Source organism: Ictidomys tridecemlineatus, chromosome 4, assembly GCF_052094955.1.
Source record: "Ictidomys tridecemlineatus isolate mIctTri1 chromosome 4, mIctTri1.hap1, whole genome shotgun sequence".
Classification (NCBI taxonomy): domain Eukaryota; kingdom Metazoa; phylum Chordata; class Mammalia; order Rodentia; family Sciuridae; genus Ictidomys; species Ictidomys tridecemlineatus.
In genome coordinates, this window is record NC_135480.1 from 85,649,614 (window position 1) to 85,674,389 (window position 24,776).

Here is a 24,776-nt window from a genome sequence, read left to right on the forward strand (position 1 = left end):
CTTGCCTTAAAAAGAAATTAGTATGCCAGGTGTGGTGTAATCTCAGAGACCCAGGAGGCTGAGGCAGGAAGATCACAAGTTCAAGGCCAGCCTCAGCAACATTGTCTCAAATAAAAAGGACTGGTGATGTAGCTCATAACTCAGTGTTCAAGCACCCTTAGGTTTAATCCCCACTACCAAAAATAAATAAATAAAAAGAAATTAGCAGCTTGATTTTGAATACAAGAAATTTTATGCACTTGGGGTTGTTTTTGTCTTGTTTTGTTGTTTGGTTTTTTACAGATAATTCAACTGGGAAATTACCCAAATAGAAATTAATCAAATCAGAGAAAGCTTTGTTTTCTTGTCTTCTCAAAGTGAAAGTTTCTACAAAACATTCACCAGTTTTTTTTTCTCAGAAAATTAAAACTTTTAAACAATTTAAATAAGCTTTCTAAAACATAAAAGCATTAATAGACTGTAGAACAATACACTAAAGTTTCAGAGGTTTTGATTTCAAATACTTTCTCCCACTGCATTCTCCTCCAGTCTTACAATGGGCTCCAGGGATCCCACCAGGGATCCCACAGCCTACTCCACAACTGCCATCCAGAGTCTTGGAGCAGCCTCTTTTTAGGTGATGTCAGAGAACTAAACAAAATTGAACAGGGTGTTCAGTGCATAGTCTTCCCATAGAAATCCATACATTTAGGGATTGTGTCTTTAGATCTCTAAATTTAGGAAATAACAGTGTAACAGAAAAGGAACTTGACCTGATAGATCTTATGCATAATATTATTCAAATTTGAGTTGTGAGATAAATGTGAAGTGCATGTTTGTTTTTTCTTAAACAAATGGTACAAAGACAAGCCATGATGGTTTGATATCGATAAATTACTCTATCTCCACTCTTCATTTGACTGAGCAGCAATGGATGATCAGAATATTCAAAACTCAGATTAGCCATTGAGGAGAATTATATGACACCTTGTTTTCTTTCTTTTTACACAGTAAAAACCAGCTCACTTCTCATGTGCTGTATTACTCATATCATAAACCAGAAAATAAACTTACAATTAGTACATCATGTTACAGTGGCTTTTCAGACATGGTCTCGAGGCATACTGACACAACACAGGTTGCTACTCATGTCCATTAACTATGACTATTAATTTAAAAACTCATGTTCATAAATCATTTGCTTGATATACATATGAATTAAGACATATTCAGAGTGTTTTCTGCAATACCCCCATTTTTTCCCAATTGAACACCATACAATTTCTTGTATGAGACTAAAGGTTATCTAACCCCATGTAATTCTTAGGGAACCCATTAAAGTGAACTCCATGGGCAAAAAAAATCTTTAGTATGCATGTAACTGTGAAAGAAAAAAAAAAAAGACTAGCAACTACTGCTGTATATACTCTACTGCTATTTCATGCTATTGGTGGCTTCTTCATGTGGTTTGACTGGAAAAGAATCATATTTATGGAGAAACATGCCCAAAGATACTGAAATTTGGACCCTGAAAAATAAAGCTTATTTATTTCAGTGGAGCCGATTATATGTTAACAGGCTTTTTTTCTCTCACCTCCCTGGCCCAAGTAGAATTTTTATTTTTCCTTTCTAGTACTATATAAATTCTCCCTTCAGTTTTTTTCTAGCATATAAAATGCTGCGTGAATATCTAGCAGTAATTAATAGCCTGTCATCCGAGTAGGTAATATATGGGAGTGAATTCATTGTTTATGAGTATATCAATATCATTTTAAAACTATATGCTGGGATAGAAAGGCAACGGTGAAGTGTAAAATTGCTAATGCAGGCTCATAGCCTGGAAAATGATTTCTTTTAATAGTTTTCTTCATTTAACAGTTCTTCATTTGACAATGTTCCCATTCAACTGCAGATTTTGTGGTTTGGTACAGTGAAGAAGAAATTTATTCCTTTGACACATTTATTCTTTTAATAGTTATTCATTTGAAAAAGTTTCACTGAGGGCCTATATATTTTGCAGTTTGTAGAGAAATTGATTCTTGACAGGTTTTCTTTAAATGTGTATTGAAATAGATTCTCCTTCTGTGGCATTGTTGCTAAGATTTTTTTAAATTGGATCCTCCTGGGGAGTTCTGGTAATACAGTAATGTTGGTGTCAACCTGTGGGTTTTCCAGGGATTCTGTAAGCTCTAGATGACAGAAAAGGGTCACACTACTGGCAAAGAGGAGAAAAGCAAGCAATTTAAAGGATGGAGTTTATCTAACCATTAGTAGGAGTCTTTAGCTTTCATGCTCATTATAATTTGAACATCACTGACAGATCATTTACAACAAGACTAGTTTAGGGATGGAGTATGTGGCCATGAAATAGTTATCAAATTGTCCTCAAAGAGCTGGGGTTGTTGCTCAGCAGTAGTGCTTGCCTAGCACGAGTGAGGTGCTGGGATCAATCATCAGCACCACATAAAAATAAATAAAATACAGGTAATGTGTCCAGCTACAATTAAAAAAAATTTTCCCTCAAAGATTTGAAAGCAGATAATCTGTCACAAATGTTTTATTTCAATATTTAATATGATCATTCTAAGCTCAAACCAATGTTTGACTTATTTCAGGATTTTACCCAAAGTCAATAGGGTCATGATAGGTCTGTATTGTAAGAAAAATCTCACATCTATTCCCTCTCCTCACTGTTGATCCTTTTTTACTCACAGTTCCAAAGACAGCACCCACCAATGTCAGTGGGAGAAGTGGAAGAAGGCATGAGCTGGTCATCGCCTGGGAGGTAAAGAAAGTCTCTGAAGATGTCAGAGTTCCCCACTTCCTTAGAAATGCAGGCTTGCTGCCCTGGTATAAAGAAACACTTGGGTTTCTTTTTAGATTAAGCACTTAGAGCATGTACTGCTCTCACAAGTATTGCCAAAGCGAAGCTCTCTCATTTTCATACCAGGCCCCAGGTCTAAGATATGCTTTCCTGTCATATAAGACATCACACAAAACAAAGTTTGCATGATTAAAACACATCCTATTCCAAATTACTTCATGGATCTGTTTGACTTCATTTGTCATTTAATTATTTGACCAGTAGATAGTCACCTTGACTTACTAGGAACTAACGGTCCTGGGGAGGAGGAATCACCCCTGTGGGCACAGTGTCCAGGTTGTCCCTCTTAGCCCATGCTAGAATGGTGTCCTCATTTTACAAATTATGAATCAGATAATTTTAAGAAACTCCCTAATAAACAGAATTGGGACCCTTCTTATAAGCATTTGTATTCTTTTTTCTACCTTGTCATACAGCTTCCAAAGTATTCTTTTTCTAAAAAAAAAAAAAAAAAAAAAGAAGAAGAAGAAAAAAAAAGAAAAAAGAAAAAGAATGAAAGGAGACTTATTTTTCACTAAGCCAATTTCCTTTTTGATAAATAACCTTATTATTGGGACTGAGAAAATAACTCAGTGGCAGAGCACTTGCAGAGCATGTGCAAAGCCCTAGATTAGATCCCTAGCACCACACACACAAATAGCAAATATATCTATGTAGTTCACAGACCTAAGCCTTAGAATATACAAACACTGAAATGTTTGTTGGACAAATGGAACAAACGCCTGATAATTTCTAAGAGCAAATATAAAATGTAAAGTTAAATATCTTTTCCCAAGAAACCTTCCATAGGCACATCATCTGTCCTGTTTTTTCTATCCATTCCCCTTTTCTCAATAAAACCTCATGTCTTGCTTTTTATTTCTGCAGAGGTATTAACTTCTCAACACCTGACCTTCACTGAGATGATCTCTCTCTAAATAGACTTGCCCTTCCCCATGAACTTTGATTATAATAGGCTTGTCTCTCTTCTTTCATTTGATACCTAGTTTTTCTTCAAATCAAAATTTTAAAGAAAACCTACTTTATAAATGTTTACTGTCTGTCTACTATGTATCAAGCACTGTGCTCATCAGTGGCTGTTAAACTTTTCCGTTAACTAGTCAATTACAATTATGGCTTTCTGTGATATTCAATTGAAGCCCACTTGACAAATGTAAACATGAGCCCCATAGCACAAGAAGTTTCTTGAAAAAAAATGCCATAGTCCAGTATTTGTGCATATTCATAAAGCACAGATGCTACTGAAAAGAACACTGAAAGGTTGTTCTTCATTTAATATCTCTTCAATTAACTGTGCAAAGTACTCTGCAGAAGAGCATCAGTGACAAGATATTCCCAAATATCAGACCGTATGTCAGCTTTCCCCAACATGCTAAATTCTAGTGTGGAATTCAAGGGCCTTCCTTTCATATACATGACTGATGAGAGCAAATTTGTTTCACTTCAAGAGTTTTCAATACTCTTGTGAGTTTTCTTACATACCCACAGATATAATTTAATTTTCCTTCTTTTACCTTTAAATTCTTTTAAGTTTTCAAAACCTGCCAAAGTCATTTGTTATGTTGGTTTCCAATGTAGTATAGATTTGATATTTACCTTTGCCCTAGTTATCCATAAAATAACAACAATAAAAAATTAAAGATTTGGAGGAAGTGGTTTTTTACAAATTGTTTTGCTGATAATTGTGTTTTCCTTCTTTAGCCAGTATCTGAAGAGTTTCAGAATGGGGAAGGCTTTGGTTATATTGTGGCTTTTAGACCCAATGGAACACGTGGCTGGAAGGAAAAAATGGTGACATCCTCTGAAGCTTCCAAATTTATTTATCGAGATGAAAGTGTCCCTCCCCTTACACCTTTTGAAGTAAAGGTTGGCGTTTATAACAATAAAGGAGATGGACCGTTCAGTCAAATTGTGGTCATCTGTTCAGCTGAAGGAGGTCAGTTGCCTTATCTCTATTATCTTATTTAGCATTTTAATATTTTTTGTTTCTTTATGAAAGGCTTCATTTTTAAAGAATAAGCCAAAAATAAAGAAAATAAAGTTCACTTATAATCCTACTGCACTTAAGATAAATTTTGAAAAGAGTTTGGAAAATGTAATTTTAAAAATCTAATTTTAATTTTAAAATAATCTAATTTTAAAAAATTGTTTATGCTGCTTTGGTTTTTGTTTTGTTTGTTTTGTTACTCCCTAATAATTTATGGCAAACAAGTATCCATGATAATAACAATGTTAGTAATTTCTGTAGTGTATTCAATTCTCTGGGTGCATATTAACAAACCCCTTTTGTTTGAATATTAGATAACTTTAATAATACATATGTGAAATAAATCTAAATAAGGTCTCCATTTACATGGCCAGTAAATATCTCTATCTATCCCATGCACAAACCATTGTACTGATAAAGTAGTATCAGGACTTTCTATTACAAACTTTTCATAGAATCATTAAATCCTAATGACAATCTTGTGTGCTAGGCTTTGAGTAGAAAGAGAGATTAAAGTTCAGAAAAATTATGAAATTTGCTAAAAGTAACAAGTTTGTAATTGAGCATTCAATCCCTATCTCTAAGCATTAAATCCTTGATCTTTCTAGAGTGTGCTGCGATAGTACACATGACCTCACTTAAGATACAGTTAACTAGCCATTCTGGAGATGAATAAACTGTAAACCTGTGACTTGCTCATGATTACAGTCAATAGGTCATAGAGTTAAAGTACAAACCCTGCTTCCAACATCAAAATCCTGGATTCTTTTAAGTACAAATGTGCTATTTTCTGAGAGAAAGTATGATAGATCTAACTCCTGAAAGCTAGCTTTACCTCTTCTATTCATGTGCAGAATTTCAACTGACCCCGAAAGTTTAAAATAAAATTGTCTTTTATTCCCTAAATTTATGAGAGAAAATGTTCCACTGAAGGCAGCATTCATTTGACCTTCCAAATAAGCAAGGGTAACACAAACTGACCCTTGTACTTCCTTCATGCCCACATGTGCAATGTGAATAGCTCAAAAGAATTAATATTTTCAGTGCTGTGAGCTTCATAAAAAGAAATAGGGTTATTTGAATATGGAAGAACAAAGGTAGTGTTTGATTCATGTAAGTGCAGTTTTTCTGTAAAAGCTGCCTTATGTTTTTATAATGTAGAGCCAAATAGTGAAGCAAAAACTCTATTCTAGCAGAAGAATGGTCAGGAAGATAAAGAATCAAGTAAGGAAAAGGAGTCATGGGTATTCCAATGAGAAACCCATGAACTAAGCATCTCAGATTTTTGATGTTTCTCAATACAGCCACTGTGCCGTATTAGTTATACTACCTAATTTAACACTTAAAACCAAACAAGAGGCCAGGAGCTCGCTCAATCTACCTTTTAGAAAACTAGGTGTCTGTGAACCTAACTAACATGCCCAAGTTCACACCAGTAAGTGACACAGCTGAGATTTTCACTAGACCTATATGATTCCAAAGCACATATTTTAACTACTACCCTATACTGTCTCACCAGGAATGTATGTAATTATGATATTTTCTATTATTTATTACTCCAAATATCTATCTTCAAGTACATGTTTTATTCAGGAAGTGCATATTCTTGTTGCTTTAAAATTGCTTCAACCTAATTATCAATCACACAGTCCCAAAGGTCACATGGGGTGAGTTGCAGAAGTTTGTGAACATGCTTTGTATGTTAATGCCAGTGCTGCCTTTAAGAAATCCAGTTTGTAGGTTTCTTGACAACCTTTGCTTAGAAATTAAATTATAGCAGCCACCATTTTTTTTTAATACTGTGTTCCCTTAAACTTGAAATGGCTTGCCTTTGGAGATTTCTCTTTTAAGCTAGAACGGAAATATGCATATTTCCCTTCAAAGACACTGAGGTTGTTGCTGTAACATATTTCATAGTAACACTTCATTTATTTTGTAGACTAAAATATGAAAGATACCAGGCAAATTAAGTATGTATAGACTCTGCCTTTGTTCTGATGACAAAATTCAAAATATATTTGGCATTTGCTTACTAATTAGATTTAAAAATTTGGAACTCTGTGTGTAAATATGAATAAAGTGCTACCATCACTAAATTTCAACCAAAATTGCAGGATAGGGGACAGAAGAGCTTTTTTCCTAGATGTAGCAGAGATCAAGTTCAACTCTGGTTATATACTAAATGATCTTGGACAGTTAATTCACCTCTCTGAGCCCTGTCTTTCTACACTTCAATAATGAACTTTTGAAATAAAAATGTCTGTCAATCCTCACAAATCTAAAATTAAAATTTTGTCAATTTATCCTATATTCTAAGGGTTCTTTTAAACAACTATCCCAAACAGGGAGTAATAATAGTTCACTTTTTCTCTATAATAAAAAGGGCAAATTAGTCCCTTGGAAAATTGCTTTAATTGAGAAGATACCATTTTAAAAATTAAATGATTTTTAATTAAACCTGCAATAAACTCAAAACTATAAATTGTGGGTGTACTCCTGCCAGTGCAGTTTCAACTCCTCTATGCCTGTGGATATTTACAGGTTCAATGTGTTTTTAATCATCATCCTCTTACCCCCAGCCCACCAAATCTGAGATTGTACTTCTTAAGACCAATTCTGCTGCTTTACTGTTCCCTTTAACCCAGTCAACTGTCTTTCACTTTCAAATCTTTCCATACTGAGAGGCAATAAAGAACAAACGGAATGAGACTGCTTTTCTATTTCTATTCATGGGCTTACTTCTTCTCTCGACCAAGAATACTGGCCACATACCTAGGACACTATGAAAAAGTCACATTTTCATAGCTGACACTGACCTGGGTTGGAGGGGGGTGATATGTGTTAAATATATTACACATCCCACTACACATTTTAGATATGTTTTTCTAAGTTTTTTCACATTTTGGTTTTTTAAAAATCAGTCCATTTATGTTGCTTTATGTCCTTCACTCTCTAACAATTTATGACAAACATGTTTCCATGATAATTAAAGTATTAATAATCTCTACAGTGTATTCTATTCTCTGGATGGATATTCAACCAAAATTCAGCCATGAGAAGTGGTGTTATCTGAGGCACAGAAAGACTAACAAGGCTCACCTTAGAGTATTACTTCTACCTCTCCCACTGGAACATCAATGATAGATGGCATTCACATCCCAGAATGCCCTTCTATGAATGCTTGTGTGCATTCACCCTTCATCTTTTTTAATTTTCCTCTCTCAAGAAAGTATATTGGAATGCAAATGAGAATTATATTATTATAAAGGAAAAACCTTGGTTGACCTGTTATTAAAAGGAATCATCATTTGTAAATATTGATATTTGGTAAATTACTTGAGATGTGACCTTGACTTGCATTTCTGACATTGACTATTGCCCTAGAGTACTATCAGAGAAGTTGCAAATGCTTCTTTTGCTAACACCCTTGAACCTTTGAAACCTTTCAATATTTTCACAATAGAAGTAAACCTTAAAGGCTCTGTTAGTGCCAAGTAGCATCTGGCATAAGCCTGACAGATTTTTGCCTACTAGGATTTCCACACACCCTGTATCTAACACTGAACACACTTTAAACCAGTCAAGAATTATGTACGTTCCTAATCCTGATTCGACTACAGATCTACAGAGCAGGGTAAAATCCTACCAATATCATAATTTTGAAGCAGTTCCATCTTTTTAAAAGAATAGCAAATTTCCAAAATAAGTAATTTTAAAATGCTCAATAAAACCAATAAAGGGATTTTTCTTCAAGATGAAGGTCAAATCAGCATTTTTCTAGAAATATTTAATCTAACATATTACTATAACTTTAGATAGAATCAGAACATTGATTTATGCCTAATAATAAAACAGAATTTCAATATACACTAATTATATTTTAGAAGATATATTTATTTGTGACATGCTTTAGACTTTTCTAGACTACCCCCTCCCTTTGGTTTTTGCTTTGTATGTAAAGAATGCTTCTTTTATTTTTATTAAAACCCAAAGCCTCTATTCATTTGAAGAAGTTGATATGCAATTATCCTCTTGCAAACAGAGCTACCACAGCTCAAATTAAAACCCAACATTCATAAGGCGTTATTCTCCAAATCAGTTCTTAGCTGGAACTGAGCTCAGTGGGATTTATGTGAACTTGGAAATTAATAAATTGGCATATTAGTTATAAAATACAAGGAATAATTTCCTGTCTTTGCCAGATGATCTATTTGGATTAGTGCCTATAAAAGTTCAACTACAGCTGTCCTTACTGAATTTTTAAATAATGAAACCATAACCCTTCTCCCAAGGAGTTTATTAAACACTCCTTTGATTAATGCTGTTGCTTGCCCCTCCTGGGAAGTCAGATGTATAATCAATATTACAAGCACATCCCCCCACATTACTTGGAGGACTCCAGCTGCTAGGTCACTTAATACAAACGTATCATCTAAATTCATGAACATGGTAATGCTGTTTCAAATTTTTAATCTAACTGATACCAAAATCTATCAGTCAGCCTTCTACTTCATATCCCCAGATTGGAGTAAAGGAGTTATCCATGGCCTACTTAATATAATAAGTGGAAGGAAAAAAAGAGATCCTTTTAAGTCTTAAGTCTACTAGACATAGCACTAGTATAATCTCAGAAATACGTTCCTGAGCTCTCATCAAATTACCAGAGTATAACAGACAGGAGTGAGAGCTGCAGAAAACACCCTATGATTTAAAGGTCAGGAGAGTTTTAGAAATGCACAAGTATGATGTGGTCCCTGCAACAGGAGTAACAGGAGTTCATTGTAAGCTTGTGGAGGGTTAAACAGATGATGGTGGGGGTCTAGGTGGCTTCTGAAAAGACTCATGAGTAGAGCTCTCAAGTAGGAGGCCCAACATCAAAACTCTTGGGAGAAGTTAGAAGCGTAGAGGCAAAGGGGAAGAGAGAAAGCAAAATAAAAAAGAAAAAAAAAACAACATAAGGCATGTGCAACAGGGACACACACAGCTGATGGCATGGTGGTGGGAGCTGACATCCTCCACCATTTAGCTCCGAATGACCTTGGATCGATTAGTGTCACCACCCCTCAATTTCTTCACCTAAGTAATAGTGATTATAATAATAAAATTTTTAGGATGATTAATTAATATAGTTACCAGAACGAAGAACATAGCAAACCCTCAAAGTAAAATGGCAATTGTTACATTGAGTTCTTCCCTTTACCTATTTTGTTTGTTCTTAATGATATCCCACCCATGCCTCTGTCTGTTTATTGGAGGGAATTTGGCATAATGAAGAAACAAATGTTTTCTATAAGATCTCTTCTGTATCTGAAAGCTGACTCCAAAAAATTGAGAATGCTTCCTTGGCACCCAATTTAAAAAGAGAAGAGCTCTAGCTGGGACCTTTTCAGAACCAGAGGAGAGTTTGGGGGGAAGGGGGAAATTAACCTTGGCCTCTTTTCGCTTTTGCAAACTAGGGGCAGATATTTAAAAACAAGTCCATTACTCAAGTCCTGCAAGGGTCGTTTAAGAAACAAGCAAGTGAAGTATTTCCTTTTTGTGAGAGGACAGGGAGAAGTAAGGGCTCTGGCAAATACACCCTGATGGTTAGAGTGGACTGCCAATCCTCACCTTCCCACACAAGAATTCAGACTTTATTTCTACTTTTGTATCCCCAAGGAAATTCAGACCTTAGAACTTAAACATGTGCTTAAATTAATTTAGTTGAACACATTGTGTGTACTAACAAAATGATGGAAGACGCACTGGCCATCCATTTGATGTCAGTGTTATTCTAAACTCTTTCTAGTCATGGCCTTCCATCACTTGGCTAAAGTAGGATCCCTAAAAGAACAGTGAGTTTCAATCTAAACTTTGCTGATCCAGTCAGTTATCCTTATCTGCAGACAAACTTCTTGCTCACTTGGCTATAGACAGTACACACTAAAACTTCCGGAATAAATCTCTATGCTGAAATTTCAAAGTTAGATCAGCATGGGTGTACATCTGAAACTATTTAGATCCTGAAGGTGAAACAAATTAAAGTAGATCGGGTATGATTCATTCACCCTCATTCAATTAGATGTAGCTGTAATGCACAGCCCCAAGAACTCAACTGTAAAATGTCAGGATGGTTCTGACCCCAATTTTAAATCCTCAGAGCTTTTAAATAGTTAAGGTGCTTATTTAGGAAGTAGTTTTATTCTTTTTTTAATCTGATCTTTTTAGATATACATGAGATTAGAGTGTATTTTGACGTGTTATACATACATGGAGTATAACATTTAAAATTTTCTATTTGAGGAGTGTTTAAATGCATATAGTACTCCTGCAAGCTCAATTTCTTTCTTTAGAGAAAAGGAAGGATAGAAAGGCTGCTACCCAACCACATGCTTTGTGCTTCCAAAATTATTTATCCCCCTGCAATCTTCTTTGACAAAGATGTAATTGCTTCAATAATATAAAAGCTAAAAGAAGGCTTTTGGCACACAAATCTCTGTAATGCAATGCATTCATTCTAAAGAGAAGCAAATCTATTACTGAATAGCAAGTGATATCCAAAGCATGGCTCTCTTAAAAATATATCAGTCCTAAATCCTAGAGATCAAGTTGTACACAACTCAAAATATCAGCGTGTCCTTTAATTTACTGGCAAAATCAAGAATTTTAACTCCTGTGAAATAACAATGGAGAAAAAAGAGTCTATTACAAATCTGCAAACCACAATTCTAGAATGAAATAGAACTAGAAGCTTTTCCCAGAATTCACTTTTTTTGGTAAAAATTGGGTAGATACACAATTAATAGGAAGTTGGAAAATAGGATGAGGGAAACCACTGAACAAAGGAAAATAATAGAAGATATTCAGAGGGTGACAGAATGAGAAATCATTATTTATACTGAGACCAGAATTAATGTTGACTTCTGTACATAGACTAAATTTACCAAAGCACTTTGAGTTTACACAATTGTAACAGATGATTTTAATGAGGGTTTTACCTAAGAAAAATCGTTGCTTGCTATAAATCTATACCTTTGAAAAAGTCTTTTATGGGCTTCTTTGACAGCAACAGGTAAATGCTTTTGACAGATCTTTTTCAATTAATAACAAACAAAATCATTTCAGGCAGATGTATGACTACTTTCTATTATAAAAGGAAAGATCTCAGAATATGGTCACAATTCTTTTGAAGTCTGTCATAAAGCCTTTAAAAATCTTATTTAGAATTCTATCTTTGCTATGCCGTTTCTTGAATTTGAAAAAAAATAAATAAATTTCAGCAGATTAGTCTGAACTCTTTTATGGGGTTAGTATCAAAGTCTACAATTTCTATGGGGTAGGGTTTTTTAAAATAGGCTTTCTACAGAACTGTTTGACCTAATATATGGCCTTTATTCTGCCATTTCATTTAACATGTGTTGGTGACAGTATTTATGATTCAGCCATGTCAACGCCAGAAATATTTTGTTGCTCACATAGCATGCAACCTCAAATAAAATGCACCTCCTGATGGATGTCAGTCAGACATTGTGTATTTGAGAAAAATAGTGTGAAAGGTCACTGAACATAGACAAATGAAAAAGTGGTTTTGAGCAATAGCACCAAGACCTTCAGGGACTTTCCGACTCAGCCCACACCTGTCTTAAAAGTCAGTGCATGCCTTTTAAATATCATGATGCTTAACATATTCCTTACACATAAGAATGGAAATGCAGTTTTGTGTTTGTAACATCAAAAACTATCTAATGAAATTTAGACTATTTTCTCCTTTGTGAGTTAAATACAATAATATTTATGTGACATTTTATGGTTGAATATTTAAAATGGCAACTTAGAACTAAATGTTTAATAGATTATTTCTGTTAAAATGAATCTTAAAATTCTGTAAGATACAATTATAATTACTTCCATATTACAGTTGGGGGAATGAAGGGTTAGGAGGAGGTAAAGCAATTTACCCAAAGCTAAATAAATAAATATAATGAATAAAAAAAGATTTTGTGAACTGAAACATAAAAACACAAAACTTATGCATGTTAATGGGGTACCACATGATGTTTCAATATATGCATATATTGTGTAATCATGAATAACTAAATAATTTTTAAAGGCAAAAATTCACCACCACTACAAAAAGAGCCAAGCCCAAGTGCATAGCCCATTCCTTCATTATTATGCTAGACTGTCAGACAATTTAAATCAGGCCATTTAACTTCTCTAGAAATGTCCTAGCTAATCCAAGGATAAAGATTTGTCATTTGCCATTGGTAAGTTATTGATGATATTTGACCCAAATAAAGAAATCCAAAACCACCTTTTGATCTTGAGTTTTTCATAGCTATTATAGCATATCATTTCAAAACAAGATAGAAAGAAGTGAACCCCTGATAGATTTAGGTATAGTGTTTTGATAGATATAACTTGTTACAGTCCTGGCTTCTTATTTCCATTTTCCTTCATGCAGAACCCAGTGCTGCTCCCACGGATGTCAAGGCTACAAGTGTGTCTGTGTCAGAGATTCTTGTTGCATGGAAACATATTAAAGAGAGCCTAGGAAGACCGCAGGGATTTGAGGTATGAACAGAAATACTGAAAATAAGCCTTGTTGTTTCTGCTGGCATTACATCCTCCTAAAGAGATGGTTTGGTGACACTTTGACAGAATTATATTCCTTTGAATTTTTGCTCTATGTTTTAAAAAAAGTAAAAATACTGTTTTACTGACAAGTACTATGTTGCTCATTAGCTGGCTTGTTTTTCTGTACAATACTTTCCACAGGACTATGCAAAGATTTTTTTTAAGATTAAAATAGGTAGAATCAGGCACTACAGGTAGATATTTGCTAGTATCCAGTTTACTGGTGATTAAAAATGTTTTGTGCCTTTGTTTCTAATAATGTAATGTATAACAATGAATTTTCCTTTCATACTTTTTAGGCAGGTCTTACCGTTAATATTGATACTCAAATTTTGCTTGGAACATAGACACCTGTATCTATTTATTCAAAGGGGAGTTACTTTGGTTGTTCCATGAAATTTGCTGTTTTGAAACACAGTAATGCTCACATTATATAAAAAGTCCATAATACAAGTGTGTATGCACACAATATATCAATTCTTATATAAGAACCTAGAAGTTGCAGCAAGAACCATTTTTAAAATAAAACCAGTATCATGGACTTATTTTTACAATATTACTTCAATTTATTGTTTGAATTTCAATTCATTATTTGATTATAGCACAGATAATTCAGTGCTATATTATGACTGCATATTTATTCTATTAATAGCTCCGTTTTTCCCTATGCATGTTGCAGAAACCATGTCGATTCATCACCACATCCCAGCAACTAGTAACACTTGGCCTATGACATGCTCCAATAAGTTTCTATTGAACAAAATGAATGAATGTGCTTCACTATCAGCCCCTTTCTACATGATTATAGGAACCATTGTGAACCAAATGAAGGGAACCATTCTCTGACCCCCTTTACTAGCTAATGCAGCATCCCCCAGCTGCTAACGTGTTAACTGCTAATGGTTCTCAATTTCCCCTACTCTGAGGGGGCCCATTTTGCCCAGAAAGTTACCTCCCCCACACTTAGACAGCCCAAGGTTAGTGATGGACTGATACCACTCTCATGCCTCGAAGAGAACAATATGATGGTGTGGTTTATGACACAGAGCCTTTGCTGTGTGCATCAGGCTGACACTAGATTACCTGGATTCACATCCTTGCTTAGCTCCCTCTCCTTCCCCACCTAGCTGTCCTCCTGCCCTCATGGATTATACCTGCTAGCACTCTTGCAATAAATCAAACGCACCTAAAACCCTACCTCAAGCTCTACTTTATTTTCAGTTATAGAATGTATTTTGACATATTATACATAAATAAGATATTATTCTATTTAGGCTCCAACTCTTGTGGTCATACATGATGTGTATACATGATCTTGTATACAAATACTAGGCTAGAAAAGTTAAGTCCAATTAATTCTATTGTCTTTCCTATTACTCTCCCCCCTACCTTCCTTTCATTTCCCACTGTCTAGTAATAATGGGTTTCTATTATCTCCTGCCACCCCTTCCCCTGTTGTAGGTTAGCATACACATATCAGAGAGAACATTAAGCCTTTGGGTGTTGGGGATTGGCTTATATCAGCACAATATTCTCTAGTTTCATCCCTTTATCAGTAAATATCATAATTTCATTCTTCTTTATGGCTGATGAATATTCCATTGTGTATATATATCACATTTTCTTTATCCATTCATCCATTGAAGGACACCTAGGTTGTTTCTATAGCTTGACTCTTTTGAGTCAAGCTGCTATAAACATAGGTGTGGCTGCATCACTGTAGTATGCTGTTTTTATACATAAAGGTACATCCTCCCTAGATTTCAGAGGCAGAGTATCTGGGGGCCCATCTTTAGTGAGTGTACTGTTAGAGAGCCACAAGTATATACCAGCATGTAGAAGAGTGAGATCCAGATTGGTACACCTCAAAGTAGTGATCCATCTCATAGCCACTTACCCTCAATTTCTTTTTTACCTACCACAATAGCATAGCTTTCACATATCCACCATGACTCGCTGTACTGACATCTCTCCATAACTTCTTAATTTTTATGTAAGATCGAAATTTGTGCACAATTTTTTTCTCCCTTGATATAAATCATTAATTTAATAATTCACCAAATATTTATAAGGGCTGCTAAGTACTAAACATTGAGCTAAATGCTAGGAATAAAATAAAGTCCCTGCCCTTGTGAAACTTATATTACAGTAGGGGAGTGAATTTAATAAAAGCTAAGAAATAAATATGAGATATAATTTCAGTTGAGGATAAATGCTGTATAAAAATAAAATAGCAGAAAGGTAAAGGTAGAGATTGTGATAGTTAATAGATGTTTAGAAGTCACCCTTTATTCAAATTGGGACATTTGAATAGAGCCAGGATTGAGTAAAAGGTAAGAGAACAGAGATCAATAGGGAGGTAGCAATAGGATGCTGAATAATCACTAGGACAAGGACCAGATTGCATGCAGTACCATGAACCAGAAGAAGAGTTTAAATTTTATCCTAAGTAGAGAGAAATCCACTAAAGCATTTTAAATAGGGAAGTCTTATCAAGATCTGACATGTTTTTAAAGCCCCTCTTGGTCTAGAAGGTAGAGAACAGATTAGAGGGGGAAGAACAAACTCTAGGGGAAATCTAAAATCCAGCCTTCCCTAGAGAGTGGAAGCAAGGAGATTGCCACCACCTAGATGACAGTGAGATGGCTTTCACCTATAGTGGTAGTAGCAGAGTTGCTGAAAAGCAGACCTTGTAGGTTATACTTCAAATGGAGGTATAAGACTTGATTATTAATTAGATGTGGGGTTGAAAGAAGAGTCAAAGACTAATACCAGAGCTTTCGAATCCAAAATGGTTGAATAGCATTGTCATATATGGAGATAAGGAACTCAAAAAGTGAGTCTTGCAGTTTAAAAAAAAAAAAGAAATCAAGTATTGTTTGGAATGGGTTAAATTTTATAAGCCTTCGTTATTTCTAAAAGGAGTTGTCAAGGAGGTTTTATATGAAGACAAATATTTGGGGTTGAGTAATGTGAGGACTCACCAGTATATAAATAGCTTTTGTTCATTTACTGGCTGAGATCACTGAGCAGTGATAGAGGAGATGTCTGAGAAATGAGCCCAGTGATGTCTCACCACTTAGAGATCAAGAATGGAAAATGGTGTGGCCAAAGAAACGAAGAGGGAGACCTGAAAGAAATTCAGCATCCAAGAAAAGAATTTCAATGTGCAGAGAATGTTCCAAGAGGTCAGATGCTGCTAAGAAAAATGAAGCCTCAGCCAGTTTCAGTAGCACACACCTGAGTCCAGACTACTCAGGCAGCTGAGGCAGGAAGATCATATGAGCCCAGGAGTTGAAGGCCAGCCTGGGCAACAGAGAAACCCAGTCTCAAAAAAAAAGTTAAAAAAAATAAAAATTAGCAGAAAAATGAGGCCTGAGAGTTCCAGATGGAAGTGGCAGAGGCTTTCATAAACTTGATGAGAGAGGTTTTGAAATGTTGGTGATCAAGGCTTGCCTGGAGGTTAAGATCAAGAGTGACACCTCAGTGTCAGAGCACAATGTTTGCGCTAAATCTGTTTCATTCAAAATGACAACTTATCACAAGCAAAAGTGGAATATCCTTAAAAATCAAAAGCTGATAGGAATGAATCAAATTCTGAAATAATCACAATGACTATATTTTTAAATTTAAATGACCTGACACAAATTCTGACAACTGATTTTACACACAAAAACAGGGCAGAATCCATGGGCACAGTGACATCTATGCTACTTTATAATGCACCATAAATTGTAGTTTTTAAAAAATTTGGTGTTTGTTATCAGAGGGAGGAAATCAACAACTTATTAATTGGAAAATTAAATATATGCTTCTTGTAATCAGAAAATAATTAAAATCATATAAACTTCAAACATGGTCAAACATGAAATTACTGTTATTTTAAATAGCATATGCTCAGCAAAGACTATTTTTAATGTATACTGTCTCATAACTGAATGGTTGCATGTAGATTTAAAACTAAATGTGATGTAAATAAAGCTTATCAACATCTCCCATCCCCTCCTTTCTGCACCCTTTTATACCTTTAAATGTAACCTCTGCCCATACAGGTATTTGCTGCTCTCATATTCTACCTATTATCTCCTATTAAAATGTCATTTAGTAAAAGAGGTCCCTAATTATTACTAAGACATATTAATTCCTTATAGTTTAATAATTTATCTTCTATCTCCTTCCTGTACTCTAAGCCTACCACAATCCTAGTTATATGTGCTAATGGTAGGATTCTGAGCATGGTAACAGATATTTGAAACAGGAATATTTGTCAACAAAACCCAGAAGATTGTTTCAATTTTTATGTACTTGTATCAGTTCTATGAGTCACTTTTATAGCCATAATTCTAACTTTCCTTGAATTGTCTGAAAGAGCAAATTACTGGAATGGTACTATGTACTGTTTAGAAAATAGAGGAGACAGTGTTTTGGGGTTCCCCTCTTATTTTTCTTGAATTGGAATGTGGCTAAGATAGATGAGGTTCTAAGGAATGTTACATCCTAATGGAGGAAGAAATTTTAAAAAATAAAGCAAATAAACTCAAATAACAATATGCAGAAATTTAAAGGTAGAAAAAACCTAGTTCCTTTGAGGCATAAAAAAGAAGCAGAGGGACTAGACCTTAGTGAGCAATGCTGTAAGTGGAAGTAGAAGTAATCAGAGACTCAGGCAGAGACAGGATTATGTAGGGATGTACAAATTATGGAAAGATTATTCTATTCCAAATGCAGTAGAGAGTATAGAAAGCAACTTAGATGGGAGGGACAATGTCTGATTCATACTTAAAAATAACACTGTCTGCTCTTACTTGAAGAATGAAAGGGAAAGAGAAAAGGATCAGGAAGTCAATGTTATGAGGTTATTGCAATACGGTAAGCAAGAAATGATGGTGATTTAGGCTGGGGCCTCGAAATGAAATGGGAGAGAACTGGACTGTATTTCAGAAGCAGGGCTGGCAGGATTTGTTGGCTAGAGAGAAGAAAAATGGTTATTTCTGCATTGCTGGATTGGTCAATTGAGTATATTGTGCTATTTACCAAGAAATGAGAGAAATTGAACAAAGGGACAGATTTGAAGATGGGAAATCAAGAGTTCTGTTTTGGCCAGATTAAATGTGAGACACCTATCAGCAACCTAAGGATGTCAAGTACACAGTAGGATATCTGAGTCTGAAGTTTAATCGAGAGATCAGGGCTAAAGACAGAGGTGCCATTTAAAGCCATGCTATTAAATAAAAGCACCTAAAGACAAATTTTCAAGAGAGGAGGAGGACAGTAAGGAGGGCTGTGCACTCAGCATTTAGAAGTTTAGCTAAAGAGGAGGAATCAATAAGGAGAGCTCAGTCTGGTAGACGGAAAACCAGGTATGAATAAAAAATAAAAAGTAAAAGAGCTGACCAAAGGAAAGAAAATATTCCACTATGCTTAAAGCTGCTAAGAGATCAAGTGAGATAAAGGCAGAAAAGTGCAAATTGGGTTTAGAAGTTTTGAGTATTCCTAAGAAATATTCCATAATCAAACAAATAATCCATAACCCTTATGTTGTAAATTTAGCTATTTAAGGTGTTGACATTTAATAGCCTTAATAATGTCACTAATGATGAAATAGTCTGAGGAGACCTCAATTCAGAGCTCTCTGCCATCCCAACATTACTTGCTGTGAAATTATCTAGGTCTCTTCTCAAGATATAGGTATTTTGATATTCATAAGAATTTCAACTCTCCAATCCTGCTGTCAAAAATGGTTAAAGAAAACTGCACATCTGAATATGTTTTTGCTCCGAAGATTATAAAGTGAGTCTAACCAACCACTGCAGAAAACTACTTTAGCCTCAGATTTAAAAAATAGTTGAAAAGAAACTTATATGGGAAATTTCCCTTTATGTACCCAGCATAACAGGAGAGGTAAATGAGAAATAAGAAATCATTTTAGAAGTTATATGCACAGATGTATTTCTTTCTAGAATGTTTCCTGTCCAGAAATTCATATGTATTCTGATATTGACTGTCTCTGGAGTACATAGTGTGGTATTAACCAGTGATAGTACCTCAGTGTATTTTATTTAACAAACTTGAGGCTTTGTGACTTGATTCTGAAAACTTTCAATTTTTTTCCCACTAATTGGGGAAAGCTACTTAGCAAGGATCAGAGATATAATTTATGTCATCAAGTGAAATAAGCCCTGAATCTCTGATATCCCCTCCTCATCTCCCCCACCCAAGTCCCCATTATTGTCTTCTCCCTCCCCAGTTCTGACTCTGGCTACAGATGCTCCAGAATTTGGTTACAACCTAACTGATTATGAACCTGGGTTGTTAGTCAGATTTTGCTTTCATATAATCCTGATCAGGCTTTATATATGTTTCATTAAAGTTCATTTTTTATTTATTTACTCAACCAATATTTAATGAGTGCCCACTACATTTTGGCACAGTGATAAGGCTAAAACAAATCAAACAACTTCCTTTCCTTATAAAGTCCACAGTCTAGCAAAGGAGAGTCTATTCCTATTTTTCTTGGGTGTATATTTTTGTTTTAATCTTATACTGCAGTCTTGATCCTAACTCCAGGTGTCCCCTTTTGCTGATGGTTTGGGCTTATCATTCTTTTCCCTGATGTAGCCCAAAAGGCCAGCAATAAGGACTTCATTGAAGGGTTCCCCTGATACCATCTGCCAATATTCTACCTCCATAAGGCATTTTTGCCTACACAAGGAAGCTCCCACTATAACTTGATATAAGAAATAACAGACAAAGCATTTTAACTTAAATTAATTTTCATTTGCAACAAACTCAAAACTTTCAAATACATCAACCAATTAATTCAAATCAAATAGTCACTGGCTTGTGTTATTAAATTGACTAATTGCTCAAATACAGTGGTCACAGCAATTAAGATGGTAATAACAGTTATGCAAAAAGGTAAAGAATGGTGACCCCTCTGCCAGATAACATCTTTAATAGTAAGGGACTTTAGAACATTTTAGTGGTATCATCCCTTCCCACTCTGCATGAATCAAACCATGGATATTTCTCAATGTCACCATTAGGCTGGGAAAGAACTCCACTAGGAAGGGAGGGAGGAAGGGAAATAAAAAACTGTTTTTCAACAAGCTTTTAAGACTTATTTCTACCAGGATAGTACTACCTCAGAAATAGAAAAATAGAATTTTTTTTTTAAATCCCAAATTTGGACATCATATTGAACTAACCATATTTTACAAATATTTGATCACTTTTGTCAGCATTCTCTTAGAACAACCCATTTGAGAATTTCAGATACTTAAAAGTGGCTTGAGATTTCGTGATTGCAGAGACTGAACGTAGAAAACATTAGCACTGAGATATGTGAAATTTCTAGCTTATGATACACAGCATGATTGAAAGTTGGAAATGGGCTGTATTTATGGAACAACTTTAATTCATGAATAACCATGACTATCCCATCTGGATTGCCTTCTCTGTCAGTGTTCCTACAAGTGAATTATTAGGTTCTGTCTTGAATTTATGAACCCACCAGTACTAAAGTGTCCTGTGAATGATAATCCCTGAATTCTAGAGCAGAGTTCTTCAAGCTTTTCAGAGCATACCAGGATTTTTATGAGCATACAAATTCAGAGCAGATGCCATTTTGGCAAGACAGTAAAAGATAATGCCAAATCTCATCATCTTTTATCCGATTTTCCCAGAACAGAAAGAAGAAAGAAATTGATAATGGAATATTATATGATTCCTATTTTCATCTCTTCATTCATCAAGCATTCATTTAGTATAAGTACTATGCTGGAAATAATCAAATTTATAGGATCTCGTCCTTGACCTCAAAAAGTTCAGTCTAATATTGAGGGATATTTATAGAAAATTAATGTAAACAAAAAAGAAAAACATTGGAACAGTACTATCCTCGGATCCATAATTGCCCCAGGATTCTTTAGCATCTTCAAGAAATATTCTTGAGAATGAACTCATGCCTGTGACCTATATGGGTTTAAAGTTTCTGTGTTTACATTAGCATATACTTCTGTCCCTAACATGCTCTCAATTTGCCTATGTAATCAGTAAAAATAGTTTTATTTGATAAATTTTAAAAAAAGGAAAACTTCAGTGGATATATTTTAAAATACTGTGTTGTATATTCTACCTGTGGAACAGAGTCCCACATGATTGCCTGGTTTATGATGTCTATATTTATTCGGCCTTCTGTGTTAGAAATACAAAAAGACAGATAATAATTCTCTAACAGCTGAAATCATTTTAACAGCAAGTAACTACGGGTTTTTGTTTTTGTTTTGTAGCACAGGGACAAGTATTCAGTGTAATAGTTTTATTTCTGAACTTCTAGTGTTTATTATTGAAAGAAAAGGAAAGACAAACCAATTTATTCCATTTTAGGATTGTCACTAAAAGCCACCATCCTCACCTTAGCAACTCCTTTCCTTGGACTATGTGTAAGACTTACATGTGTTCATTTTAAATCTTCTGGAGGATATGCAACTTCGAAGTCCTTGTAGACATGTCACTAAACATGTCTACTTATTGATCATGCTGAAAAGGCACAAATTGTATCTTGTTTTATAAAATAAGTGGTGGTGGAGATGTCCTTAAGGGGAGAAGGGACAAGATTGCTACTCTTTCTAGGATCTGATGCTAATCATCATGGCAAAAGACAAAAACAAATGGACCTCAGTGTTGACTGACCATAGAGCATGCTAGGTGGATGGTGTTTAATTTTTATAGTGAGGAAAGGAGAAAACGTGTGTGGGTGAAAATGGAATTTCAGATGTAAGTTAAAGGGAAAAAGAAGCTGATATAAAGCCAGTTACCAAAAGGCTAAAACAAAGAATTTTTTTTCCATATGGTATGTGGGTAGCAGCTGTTTTATAGATTCACTTTGCTTTTTATTATGACTATATAAAAAAAAGAATTTAAAAAACTAAACAGTAAGAAAAAATACAATGCCAATTCTCTGTTTTTTTTTTTCTGAAATTCTGTGGACTGATTTAAATCAAATGGCTTTTTTGTCTTGAACATTAGAGTCCCTTGATTTACTTTGATAGTAAAACTAACTTATTTTTTCAAAGATCAGCAAATCAAAAAATAAATTAAAGAAACAATATTTCTGGTGCTAAATTTGTTCCTTCTCTGGGTTCTTTCCAAAGGCAACTCTGTAGGGTTCTTTCAGAGAGCCATTAAGTACTCAGTTAATTGTGCTTTTGTTTTACTTCTAGATGCATGTCTTCATAAAGAAAATTCTATAATTCAAAACACTAAATTTTTTCTATCAAAATTTTACATAAATCATTTTATTTAAAAAATACTAAAATTTTTGCATGATTATATTGTTTTACCATAAAATGAACTAAAAATATGATGCATTTTTTTTCATATGCAGAAGTATTCCTCATTTTTTCAGTCTTCAACATAGATATGTGAATTCACTTCACCACATTTTACAAGGTATTTTTTCATCCCTGATCCCAACCATCCATAAGCTATTCAAAAGTCCATCTATAGTCTTTCTCTTACATTATGCACATTTGGACTCATATATCTTCCCTACCAAAATAAATAACAGATGTAGACATCATTTAATTTTCTTTTACAAATGCTTATTTTTTTTCTTGGAATACCCAACTTGAAAATCATTAAGTTGTAATAAATTCTTCCTCTTGAAGGCTAGTTTTATATTGTAAGCACCTGACAATTCATTTATGGCTTAGAAGTACTAATTCAGTAAGTGTTGACAGATACAGATCTAGACTAGCTCAATATACCAGGAAACAGAACTTTTATAAAGTACTGGAGCACAGTAAAAAAAAGGAAACATAAAAACATAGACTTGTCAATATAAGGATAATAATCACTAAATGATTGAGACTTTATTTTCTAAAAGGCAAGCTTTCTTTTTATATACAGAAAGGAAAGTGCACAGATCATAAATGAACTGATGAATGAGTTAATACACAGTAAATACAATTAATGTCATGAAGCAGAACATTACTAAAACTGAAACACACTTGTGTCTCAGTTAGTTATCTTTATTCTCAGCTCTCCCCCCCAAAAAAATTGTTATTTCTAATATAAACATTGATTGGTTGTGATGGTTTTTGAAATTACATAGAATTTTTTAAAAATTTTTAAATTTGTCTATTATTGCATACAGCTGTAGTTTACACTGTCTGTTAAATTATGTTATATGAGTATCTCACAATTTATCATCCTACCATTGATGTACATTGAGGATGTTTCCAGATTCAGTCTGTCATGAATAGCACTGACCACAATGCAATTTCTGGAGAATTATCCACTTCAGAATATTAAGTTTCTAATGCATGATCATAATATAACTTTGTTTTTCAAGTATTCTTTGTTCTTTGTCAATATAAGTTTTGCAACTCAGATTTACCTGTTATTTTTGGTACTATCAGAGCTGTTTTGTTTTTAATTTAGATTACTTTAACTTTGTATTATGAAATATTTTAAATATGCAAAATATGCACAATAGCACAATGAATTTTTATACACTCAGCACTCACCTTCAGCAAATATGAACTAATGAATAATTGTTTTATGCATAATTCTACTTAATCCTCCTGTATTATTTTGAAGCAAATCTCAACCATTGTTTCACCAAACATAATTCAATTTAAACCATCTCTAAAATAAGAACTTTTAAAAATTGTCACCTGGAGAAAGCACTCACTTTTTGAAGCAGGAAATTCAAAAATCACACCTAATGTGATTCTGTCTTTAAGGATTCTAAGTCTCTGCCTACATTATTTACTAGGTGACCCAGTGTTTCTCCCTGGGCAAGCATAATTATCACTCTGCCAAGGATTTAAACAGGGCTTAAACTCACATTTAGGGTCTTATCATTTCTGCAGTTCTCTCTCTTCTTGGATTTTGCTCTTAGTCTCCAGCTGCTCTTTTTGCACTAAGCTTCCTTTGCTACTCCAGCTGATAAGGCTGCAGACTTTCTCTACCATAACCAGAGGGCTTGGAGGAGTCCTCAAACCAGAAAGCCACAAAGTCACACTTCTTGCCTGTTGCACTTCAGTATTTCAGGGGTACACTCTGCTCCAGCTTCTCTCTGCCTGTGAACGTTTGAGATTTTATAGTTCTCATCTGGGACAGAATTTGTACAAGCACTCTTCTCATCCAGATTTCTCTCATTATCTTAAATCTCTAGGATTTGTGATATTACTTTCTTTGTATCAAGAATTTGTTTGCCAGGCATGGTGGTGCACACCTAGGCTAGTTTTATATTGTAAGCACCTGACAATTCATTTATGACATAGAAGTACTGACTCAGTA

General features: G+C 34.5%; 1 protein-coding gene and 1 long non-coding RNA gene across 4 annotated transcripts in view; one reads left to right on the forward strand and one right to left on the reverse strand.

The window, feature by feature from the left end:
- The window catches only part of Cntn5 (contactin 5), a 1,189,809-nt gene that overhangs the window by 1,137,056 nt on the left and 27,977 nt on the right, over positions 1–24,776 (forward strand). For all 3 annotated transcript variants that reach the window (XM_078046906.1, XM_040285131.2, XM_078046907.1), the window contains 3 exons: positions 2,694–2,764; positions 4,565–4,799; positions 13,294–13,403. In XM_078046906.1, the coding sequence (XP_077903032.1) occupies positions 2,694–2,764; positions 4,565–4,799; positions 13,294–13,403 (416 nt within the window). The remainder of the gene's footprint in view (positions 1–2,693; positions 2,765–4,564; positions 4,800–13,293; positions 13,404–24,776) is intronic.
- The window catches only part of LOC144377170 (uncharacterized), a 227,194-nt gene that overhangs the window by 137,565 nt on the left and 64,853 nt on the right, over positions 1–24,776 (reverse strand). The window lies entirely within an intron of this gene.